General features: G+C 31.2%; 1 protein-coding gene across 3 annotated transcripts in view; it reads left to right on the top strand.

Moving 5' to 3' along the window:
• The window catches only part of LOC134707761 (adenylate kinase isoenzyme 5-like), a 48,433-nt gene that overhangs the window by 30,756 nt on the left and 5,638 nt on the right, over positions 1–12,039 (top strand). For all 3 annotated transcript variants that reach the window (XM_063567793.1, XM_063567792.1, XM_063567794.1), the window contains 4 exons: positions 447–509; positions 5,890–6,053; positions 9,324–9,443; positions 11,159–11,344. In XM_063567793.1, coding sequence (XP_063423863.1) covers positions 447–509; positions 5,890–6,053; positions 9,324–9,443; positions 11,159–11,344 — 533 coding nt within the window. The remainder of the gene's footprint in view (positions 1–446; positions 510–5,889; positions 6,054–9,323; positions 9,444–11,158; positions 11,345–12,039) is intronic.

Here is a 12,039-nt window from a genome sequence, read left to right on the forward strand (position 1 = left end):
AATTTGCATTGCTCACACAATTTCCTAAAACAGGTTCCTTATATCACCTGATCCAGTAATGTTTTAAACAATTTCTAGTAACCAAAACAACTGACAAAATATTTTCTGGTTTGTAGTAAAGCACTTTGTTTTTGTTGTTGCATTATTACCATAGCAACAGAAAATATAAGACAAGCTATTATACTGAAAAAATGCATGACTCACAATTTTCATAGACAGGATTGTTCTATTTGTATCTGAAGGGTGGACAGGTTGTACTATAACTATAGGTTAGTGTTACAGGGTGAAGGTCATTGACTACACCTTCCCTCTCAGTTAGAATAGATTGATCATCTTCAGGACAATCATGGGGTGTATCGGTGTGTATTGATCTGTTTAGGTCTAATTATTGATCTCTAATCAGCTGATTTATTGGAATTTATTGATTCTATTTTTATCTTCTTTAGCTTCCAAGCAGAAAGAGAAGTCCACAGGCGGATTAAAGGATGCTAAAGTTCTATTCGTTATTGGTAAGTGTATATATATATCCAATTATATTCAGAGAGATTAAAAATATCATGAATATTTTCTTGGATTACTGTCAAAATGATTATATTTCAAAGTAACTTGAAGTATATGCAATAAAGTGAAAGGTAAAATCTCTTCAAAGCAATTTGTGAAAATATTGTTAAAAAAATAGAGAATTAAACAACTATCTGAAAGTAAAAATACGTAATTACTTTACATTTATGATATGTCCATTTGAGCAATTATCATCATTGATTATCAATACAATAACTCTGAACTGGTTATTGTAAAAGCAATAAAATATTTATATGTTACATTAAAAGTTGGAAGTTATCTGTAAACAACATTTTTTGTGCCTATAAATAGTCAGTATAAATATTCATCATCTAAAAATAACTTGATAAATACTATTACCTGTAGCTGATGTAAGGGACATTTGTAATTGACATTTGTCAGCTCTTCAGATCTATATAAGTGGAACTTAGGGGGCTCCCTATATTTTATAAGTTTTAAAATATATTTGTCTTATGCTATTATATCTCTCATCTGATGCTCATTAAAGAGTTATAAAATTTATTGCCTCTGGGGAAATAATTTTCCTCAACTTTCACATTGTATTAATTGATGATAATAAAAAGTTGCATGTATTTAAAAGTTGGATTCATTCCTTGTTTTTTTGGGTACCATTTTTCGTGGATTAACCAAAGATTACCCCTTTTCAACCATTTTGAAAAGCAATGGTTCCCAACCCAGGAGAAAAAGGGGAGGCGTCCAACTGAAAGTTCCCATTCAATTGCATTGATTATAAAAAAAAGGGGGTTCTAACTATATGTTCACATTTAAATGCATTGATCATCCAAAAAATAGGGGGGAGGGGTTGGGTTTCAACCCTACAGAATCCAGCCCCTGGATTGGCCACTGAATAATGAATACACAGCATATTTACACAATTAAAGAGCTGTTCTCATTTAAATAATGTTAAATGATTAGGATAATCATTCAATCATTATATTATTAAACATGATGTTGTCTTGAATATGCATGTAATATTTCCCACAAGCTGTTAAGCTGCTATCAATTAACCTATCAATCAAATGCTCTCTTTAATTTGTTAACATGTGCAATGTTACTTCATACCCTAAGAACATGAAGTAAGATACAAGTTATAGAGAACATTGCAAAATAAGTTCTTAACTTTGCTCACAGGAAAATAATTATAGAATGTGATATACCCAATTTGTACACCTAAGATATTAAACCCAGTTAAGAAAGTGGTTATAAATTTGAGCTCATAAAGTACCACTGATACTAATAGATATATAGAAGAATTTAGATAAATAAAACGGGGAGATGTTCAACAACATTTTAAAATAGATATTGAGTGTCATCATGAGTCTTATGAAGCTTCTTAACTGGTTCATCCCTTCTGAGAGGGTGGTAAAGGAGTGTCCTGAACACAGAAACAAGTGAAATAAAAATCTAAAAAAAAATGCACAGAAAACCAAAATTTGGTAAAAACAAAGCAGGAGTAATAAAATCGAAAATATTAATGAAAAAAGTACTAGAAGTTATTTCTCAGCCGTTTTGGGAGATCATACCGTCATTTGAACTGTAATCATTAGAAATGAAGACCCTGCAGTCACCTTTTAGCACCCGTTAAAAGTATTAATTTGATTTTTTTTTTATTCAAAGTTCAGATGCAATTTAATGGACTTTATTGCATACCATACATATACAATATCCTGGCTGACTTTGAATTAAAATTGAGAAAGGAAATGGTGAATGTGTCAAAGGGACAACATCCTGACCACAGAGCAGACAACAATTAGTCTGCTTAACCTTTGGATTAAATGTGGGACAAACATGAGAAAAAAAGAATACTGACATGAAACACACAATATAAATGAGGGGGGAAACAAAGCATGCACGTGGAACCAAACACAGGAAAACAAGAAATAAAAAGGCAGAAAACGTTGCACGAAAATAACCCGTTACAACCTTCTTCTGAGATTTTACTTTATACAAGGAATCATTTCTGCAAAATTGATAAGAAATGTATAATGAAAACTCTGAGATCATAAGCTTATTCCACATATTCCAGTAAGCATGTACACCTGACTATAATTAAGCTCAATTTCAGTTACAATTATCCTAGACTGAACATGCTGAATGACACAAATCAATGGATTTAAGTCTTACATTTCAATTTAGCAGATGGTACTCTCTTATTACTATTTTTATCCTTTAATCTGAATACCTGTAGTCTAACTTTCTACAGGTATATGTTTTGTTTCTCACATTATTATATTTCATATTACTGGGGTATACATACATCTTTTTGCTCACCTGTCTGATTTTAAATGACTGCTGTCATCTTTATTTAATATATTATATAAAATAAGGAGGTATGGTATGATTGCGAATCCAGGGGGGGGATTATATTGGGAATGACTGGAGCAGGCCTCCTTTCAAGGCAATACATGCTCCAACCTTATGAAAATTTCTGGATACACCACTGAATGAGACAACTCTGCCAGAGATCAAATGAAGTGGTCCATTTGTAGTAAGGGGATGACCATTTGATATTCTGGGGGACAGGAGGATTTTGAAAATAAATAACTCAGCCTTAATAATTACAAAAATAAATGGTTTGTTCTTTAGTAGTTTAAAAATAAATTACCTGACTTGCGATGTATTGAAAATGAATAACTCAGCAGTTCATAGCTTCTTGGGCCTTCGGCAGTTCCAAAACTCTTCAAAAAATGTTTTGCCTCGCTCCGCTCGCCAAATTATGTTTGACAATACTTTTGAAAGAGGATAGGAAAAACCAAACTTAAATACTATGTATGAATGCAATACATGTATGTTGTTTAGGAATATAAATGATTCATTTCGTAAAGAAAAGTATGTAAAATACTACTAATTATATACCAAATGTCTTTTATAATATACTATGTATTTGTGTTTCAGGTGTCCTGTCTCGCTATGTATTATCTTAATATGTTTGTATATATGTTCCTCTTGTACACAAGTACTGTATGTGTCTGAGGTTATGAATAAAGTCTTAAGTCTTAAAATTTCTGCAGGGGATAATGATTAATTTTGATTAAATGCATGGTACACAATAAATCATCTTTGCTAGCCAAGGGTTAGGATCCACATCCGCTCTCTTCAAGAAGAGAGCCAGGTTGGATCATAACCCTTGGCTAGCGAAGATGACAATAACTTGACTATACATGTATTATTCAGTCATAATTAACAAATATTTTAAAAATTGTATGTTTTCGTATATCATAAATATAGTTGTGAAAATGAATAATCAGTCCCTTGCTTTAATGAAAATGAAAAATCTTGCTTCAATAGTGCAGAAAATGAATAATCTGTCATCTCAGTTTACAAAAATAAATAACCGATCAAAAACAAATACTCCTGCCCCCCCGAATATCAAATGGTCGTCCCCTAAGCAATTATAGGCCAATAGGCCACCATACAGCCTTCAATAAAATGAAGTCAGCTACAAAGGCATTTGAGCTTGTAACCCTCCCCTAAGTTCTCAGATAGTGGTATCACAGCACAATATAAATACAAACTGTAAAAATCAGTTGCAATGGTCTAAACTAAAAAAAGATTTGTATCAGGCACACACTATCATAAAAATAATAGACACAGAGCAGCAAAAATATGAGTACAAATATGTACTGAAAGCTAGTTCAAAGCCAATAACAAAGATAAATAAAAAGAATAGAAGTCATCTTCTTGAAGCTCTGAATTGAAATTAAAAAATAGAAAATAATGGGGAAAAAATAGATAAGAAGAACAATAAAAAGTAAGAATAGAAAACAATAGGGAAAACAATAAAGAACAGAGAATTATGTAATGGTTACATATATACTAAAACCAACTTATTTTCGCGGATACTTAATTTCGCGTTTGGTCCTATCTAGGCCACTTAGTGGCTAATTAATTTCGCGATTTTCTAATTTACTTGAGGTGATTAAATAAGAAAAATCCAAGTGATACATATTCGAGACAATTTAAATTTGCATTATTTTTCTACTTGCGAAAGTTGCGAAAATAAATCTCTCACAAAAAAATGTTGGTTTACAGTAATGAACAGAGAACAATAGGCAAACAAATAAAGACAATAACTAGCTTTAGTTAAGACATCCCAAAAAATGACTGTTACAAAAGTAAATAATGGTAAAGAATTATGTTATATAATAATAGTGAAGATGAAATATCAGCAGGAATGCCAAATGCTAAGATGTAAATTGAGTGATAAATAGATAAATGAATTGCTGGTTTTCTTGTCTTGACATTTATGACTTAACATATTTTGTTATTGTTTATGTTGTAACACACTTTTGTAACTTTTAGCAGACGCAGTTGTCAAATCCAACTGCATTTGATACAATGCCAGATTCCTTAGTAACCCTCATCAGAATTTGATGGATAAAACAATTTTAACCCCCCAAAAAAGATCATCAATAATAAATCTAACTCTCATCTGTTTTAATGTCAGACATTTTGTCAGATGTCATTGTTTTATATCAGCTGCCAGTCAGAGAATTTTGCTCATTTGTAAACAAAATATGAAGCAGGTTCTTGTTTACTATTTATAAGTCGGATCCAAAAATATCTAGCAAAGATTTTTGGAATTTTTCGCATTGATCAAATTATTGTTTAAGATTATAAAGCAGTTGATGATATCAAAACTGATTGTCAACACATGAGCCAAAAATAAGATATCAGCACCAAAAATAGCCATCTAGAAGTCAACATCTGGTCTTCCATAATAGACTAGTGTTACCCATGTGTTAAGTAAGCTCTAAATTCCTTGGGTCAATGAAGACCTCAGTGGTCTAAGTAGTTACTTTTGTAATCACTAGACAGTCAACACTGAGGTTGTGAGTTTGAACCCCGCTGGTCTGTGACACTCGACTCAAATCTTTATTGACTAGGATTGTCAGTTTTCCTATCAAAGGTCAGTGGTTTTCTCCAGGCACTCTGACTTTCTCCACTAATGAATAATAAAAACTAGCCGACACAAAATGGTCTATATGTGGTGGTTAAAAGTGGCGTTAAAACAACAAAAATAAAATCTAATCAATCAAATCCTTGGGTCAAAATGAAAGATTTGAAAAAGGAAAGAAGAGGCAACAATATATTGACCATCAACACTAACCTTTTCTCAAAGATAAAAAGCATGAAGGAGTAAATAAAGATTTTCTTTATCAAAGTCTGTTCAGTAGACAGATACTTTCACCATTTTAACATGGGGTTGTGTTAAACTAGTTTTGTAGGGACTCAATAATCATCACCTTTTAAAAATATTTTTTTAAAGAAATAAAAGAATACATACACCACTTTTTTATTATCTAGGTGGACCAGGCAGTGGTAAAGGTACACAATGTGCGAAGATTGTGGAAAAGTACGGCTTCTGTCACCTGTCTTCAGGAGATTTACTACGAGCTGAGGTCCAATCAGAATCTGACCGAGGAAAGCGTCTCAATGAAATAATGGAGAAAGGTGAACTGGTTCCTTTAGTAAGTAATTTTTAGATATAGTAAAATTTATTAAAATTAAAATGCAATTATCACCCTAATTATAATAATCGTGAGAATAAATGTTCTGGACCATATGAGTATCTGGACCATACGTGTATGGTCATGACCATATGGGTATATACTCATATGGTCCGATCATATACATATGGTCAGACCGTACGCATATGGTCGGGGTAATCAACACGTATACTTTTAAACTCTTCATTAGGTGTGACCCTTCTGGTTGTTACGTCACAAAAATGTCAATTTATTATATATTGAAAAACTTATAAAAAACAACCAGCTTCACACAGTTAATATTACTTACTATTCGTAAGTACAATTATAAGACGATGTCAAAATCAAATGAACATATTGTTAAAAGAATTGTATTGTTTAAAGTAGGTAAAATTATATTAACAGTGTATGTTTCTTTATTTTTTTTTCTTTCTATTCTTTATTTCTATATTTCTATTTCAATCTTAATTATAAGATCGGAAAAATTACATTAAGAGAAATGAAATAGCCACTGCCTTTATTTGAATTAATCTGTGATATTCATTTTACGATATCGCAGAAAAGCTACATGTATGGTACCGTGTGAAGGTCATTCTAAGTATAAAAAATCATACACAAATACAATTAGCGATGAAAACTAAGATAAACTGACTATGGCATCTATATTTAATGTTTATGTAGCTTTTGAAATGTAAAATTAATACATTTTTTTTTTGTAAACACATTTGTTTTTAAGTTAAAGTTTATTGTTTTATTTCTATTGTATATTTGAAAAAAATACCTATATGGTCCAAATACTCATATGGTCCGGCCCGTTAATAACCAAACGAGTATAATACTCATATGGTCCGACCATACGCATACGGTCGGACCATACGCGTATGGTCGGACCATATGAGTATACGCATATGGTCATGACCATACGCGTATGGTCCAAATACTCATATGGTCCGGAACATATACATGATATATGTTAAGGCACCACAGAAAGTTTTGAGGCAAATTAATTTGTGCATTACTTCCTTACTTTTACCATGATTACTATGAATTCATCATTATTCATGGGTTATATGTTTATTTTCATGGATTTTTTTGGTAGACACTTAAACTTTAATATGTATGCAGACTTGGAAAAAAACACAAAATAATATATCTAAGAAAATGCAAGTTATCCCCAATCCATGAACTTGATGAAGACCATACCTTTGTAAATGAATCTACGGTACTAAGTGTGGATGAAAATATTTTATGCTACTTGGCATAATGATAATCACATATTGATAATGATTCTGAAAATTTTCTACTGTGAAATAAGATTTCCTCTAAAAGTTGGCAGACATTGTTTGATTGTTTAATGATTTGTTTTATTTTTGAAATGTCAAGACGTTAGACTGGTAATGATCCTTTAAACTTCACAGAAGTTGGCAGGCTTTTCAAAGTGATGATATTTCAATTTTCAAGGCACACAGAGTGTTTAGAAATTTACAGTGGCATAAACTGTGAAAAAAACCATATTTGGATCGTTGACATCAGAATAAAGAAACTTTAAATACCAAAGGACAAGCTCCAGACAAAATCTTGCAACAGATATTTTCAAATATTTACACATTACAATCACTGATTTGTAGTTGACTGTGATTTTTATAATTTCATGAGTCATGCCTTTTTGATAACCCCGAAGAAGGTAAACATCCTTCAAAACATAGGGTGTATATATAGGGTGTACACGAAGAATGCAATTCAATGCATATATACCAAGGATGTATTTTGTGTACACTGCCCATGGCTTTTTTATTAGCACATATATAGAAGAGATAATGCAAATAAATCAAAAATGTTAATCTATTTTTTTTATTAAAGCCTTACATTGCCATATACATGTAGTACTAAGTAGAATCATAAAAAAATAAAATTTACCGGATAATTGTAAAGTTGATAAACTGATATTTTGATGAAAAGCTGACATTAATTAGGGATCTGCATTTGAATTGTATATTAAGCTTAAATGTGACATGATTTATTTACATTATGTGATGAAATTTGCCTCGTTGAAAACAGCAAAAATAAGATTCTGATAAACAAATTATTGTGATTGAAAAATGTAAACAACAGTTGTATGCCATAAAAATGATTACACACATATATATATATATATATATAAACCTTGGAGATATTGATAGGTAAAGAACACATTTTTGTATCTGCATTGCCAGAGGTGAGGGCTGAAGCCTATTACTGACTATTTGCACAAAAAATGAAGATATATAATATCATTTAAAATAACTGTAAACATATTGCATATTTAATGAGTTGCCCTAGACACCTAATCAAATAATGAAAATGTATTACATGAAGAAAAAAAAATCTGATTTAGTTCAGTAAGCATGGTAAATTAGATTTGAATATCTACACAAATGATCTATGACTTAACAGAGCTATTGATGGTCTTTATCACTCATTTATTTCTCAAGTTCAAACCTAAGCTTCAAATGGAACAAGATTGTAAAACTATTTTGTGTATTGTGCCATTGAATTGCTGTCTCAATAACTTGTATATTGTACCTGTTATTTCCTTTTGTGCAATGTAAAGTTACTTTCTGAAATCCAGCAGAAAAAAATAATGTCAATGCAAAGTATCATGATGTATGGGAGATAACTCTAGTTTTTAAATAGAAAAAATATTGATTCTTCAAAAGATTTATACATATACCAAGATAAAGGGATAATATTAATTCAGAAAAAAACCACAATGACTTCAATGCTTGCCTATTTCTTGAATTTATACTGGGTTTACCTTTTGCTAATCAAAAGCTTTTATATACCATTTATATAAATAAAAATTAACCCACATTTTTTGCAACAATGGAATCATTATGGGTCATGCAGCAGTGTTAGACCATAATTTCACATGGCCTTGTTTTCATATACACTGCAGGTTCTCTTACACTGACTTAAATTATTTTTGAACCCTGTTTTATAATAATTAAATGCATTCAGTCAAATTTTTTATTCAATCTTATTAAAAATATTTTTTACAAACATTATCTACTAATCAGTGGCACACAGGTCTCCAATGTCATCCAAAAACCTCTACCCCAAAATTGGCTGTCATTAATGACTTCTATTTTTTTTACTGAATTTACCTCTATATTTAACACCCCATATACAACTTTGTTTTAAGCAGAATTTCTATGAAATGAAGATAATTATGTTTGAATAGTATGGGAGATAACTCTATTTTTGTTCTTGCAGGATGAGGTATTAGCTTTACTTAGAGATGCTATGGAGAAAAAAGTATCAGAAGGAGTCAAATGTTTCCTCATTGATGGATATCCAAGAGAATTGGAACAAGGAGAAAGATTTGAAAAAGAGGTATAACAGTTTTATCCTGTATATTTGTGCATTATTTTGGTTTAAGGATGTCTTGATGATGTAGTATTTTCTTGTCAGAAGGATTTAAAAAAGGAAAATGAAGTATACAGTTCTCATGAATTTAGTGTCTATTATTTGTAGACAATTTGTAACCAGTTATATAATTGAGACTTAAGTATGCTGTTTCCAGTGTAGGCGGGGATGGTGGCAATGATGTCAACAATGTATTAGTTTGTGATTAGGTCTAGTTTATGGTGAACCGCAAATGGTAGGTTAATCATATTTGGTATGCAGTTGTATAAGCATTTGCACATCTCATTTCCATGGAGATTATTTGGCCCTGTCCCCTCAGTCATCGTCTATTGACTTCGAAACTTTTGCTTATTTTACATTATTAGTTTGTGATAAGGTCAGTTTATGCCTTTATGGGGTCACACCAAACAACAAGCTATAAAGGGCCCCAAAATTACTAGTGTAAAACCATTCAAACAGGAAAACCAACTGTCTAATTTATATAAAAAAACGAGAAACACGTATAAATTACATAAACAAAAGACAACTACTGTACATTCCTTAATTAGGACAGGTGCAAACATTTGCAGCGGGATTAAACGTTTTAAAGTTCTCTGAGTATAAAATCACTAACTGCAAGACATAGTCAACAGCATAAACAATTTGTACAAAGTTTTAGTTTTCTGAAGGTAGAAGACTTGAATACAGTGTCTTCTGTCTGTCATATGTTTATTGTCCTTGACCTAATTCTCATTGTTCAGTCACTGCTCAGAAAGATACTCTTTTTTGTAATGGAAATTCCTCATTCTATTGTGAATAATAGAATACCTATGTTTTTGGTACAATGTATATTAGATCCTTGCAAATCTACATTTCCATCAGATAGGGTTTTCCTGGCCTTGACCACATGTCAAACCAGAGATCAAGGTTAAGTTTTGTGATCAAGTTCATTACTATAATGAATAGGTCAATATTATTTGGTGCACAGATTGATTGTAAGATGTACATTTCAGTCCGGCAGGTATTTTGACTTTGCATGGTCTCATTTCAATTTTTTTTTTTTTTATCATAAGATTTGTTACTCAGATACTGTAAACAGCAAAAACAATATGTTTGGTGTATGAAATGTTTGTAAAGTGTATATGTTCATCAGCTGGCAAGTTTTATTTGACCTTGACCTCATTTACATGGGAAAACCCATACTGTATAGTCAGCTATACAAGGTCCAGAAATAACAATTGTGGAAAAATTCAAGAAAAACAAGAAAACAAATGGAATAATTTATAACAATATAATTACAAAAAAGCAGATATGACAGACATTAACTAAATAATACCACTGAATAACAGACTTTGGATTCGCATATGAAGAAGATGGCATTTTAAAAAAAAAAAATTTAAATAACATAAAATTATGATAAAACTAGATAAGATTATGATAATTGATCAGTTATTAGAATAATAAATAATAATTGACTATACTTTTTATTCATTTTCACTTATTGACCTAATTTACATTTGTAGGTGGCAGGGTGTACTGGTGTATTGTATTTCACTAATTGACCTAATTTACCTTTGTAGGTGGCAGGGTGTACTGGTGTATTGTATTTCACTAATTGACCTAATTTACATTTGTAGGTCATGTAGGTGGCAGGGTGTACTGGTGTATAATATTTCACTAATTGAACTAATTTACCTTTGTAGGTGGCAGGGTGTACTGGTGTATTGTATTTTGAAGTATCAGACGACACTATGACACAAAGATTGTTGGAACGTGGAAAGACAAGTGGCCGTGTAGATGATAACGAAGAGACAATTAAAAAACGATTAGAAACCTTCCATAACCAAACAAAACCATTGATCGATCATTATAAAGAGAAAAGTAACATTGTAAGTTTGTCCATAGTTTCTTATTTTTGTAATAGATCTCAAATCGAGATTTTTATTCTTTTTGTGTATTGTACAAACGCTTTCTTTTATTTGCTAATTTTTCTTTTCCATCTAAAAGTGGATTGAAGGGAGATAACTTAAATAAAACTGATGCTAAAATTGTAAGGAATAGAAAAAACAATTTTTATACGACCGCAAAGGAGTAGGTCCGGTAAGGACTCATTTTGGCCTCAAATTTCAGTTTCATCTGACGAAAGATTTTGACCACTTTTTAAACACTTAAGTGTCTATTTCACTTGATTCAATTAGTTTTTTTGAAAGATTTTAACTAATTTTGTCATTAAAAACGATCCGATTCAAGCTCAAATATGAAAAATCTCTCAAATATGCCAAAAAACGTCACTTTTCAGATGGTTTTTGTCAAAAATGAAAGTGGCCGCATCCGTGTTCATCCACAATCTTTATATATGTTATGTATTATTATAAAATACAACTTACATTTCATTATTATGGATGAACACGAATGCGGCCACTTTCGTTTTACACGGAAACCGCCTAAAATTTAACTAAAATGATAGAATTTTGAAGATTTCAGTAATTTAGCATGACTTAATGGTGCTACAACCCGATATATGTGCATTGTATTGTCAAAAACAGCCCATATTTATGTAGCAGAAGCATTCAACTGTCCAATA

Source organism: Mytilus trossulus, chromosome 2, assembly GCF_036588685.1.
Source record: "Mytilus trossulus isolate FHL-02 chromosome 2, PNRI_Mtr1.1.1.hap1, whole genome shotgun sequence".
NCBI lineage: Eukaryota > Metazoa > Mollusca > Bivalvia > Mytilida > Mytilidae > Mytilus > Mytilus trossulus.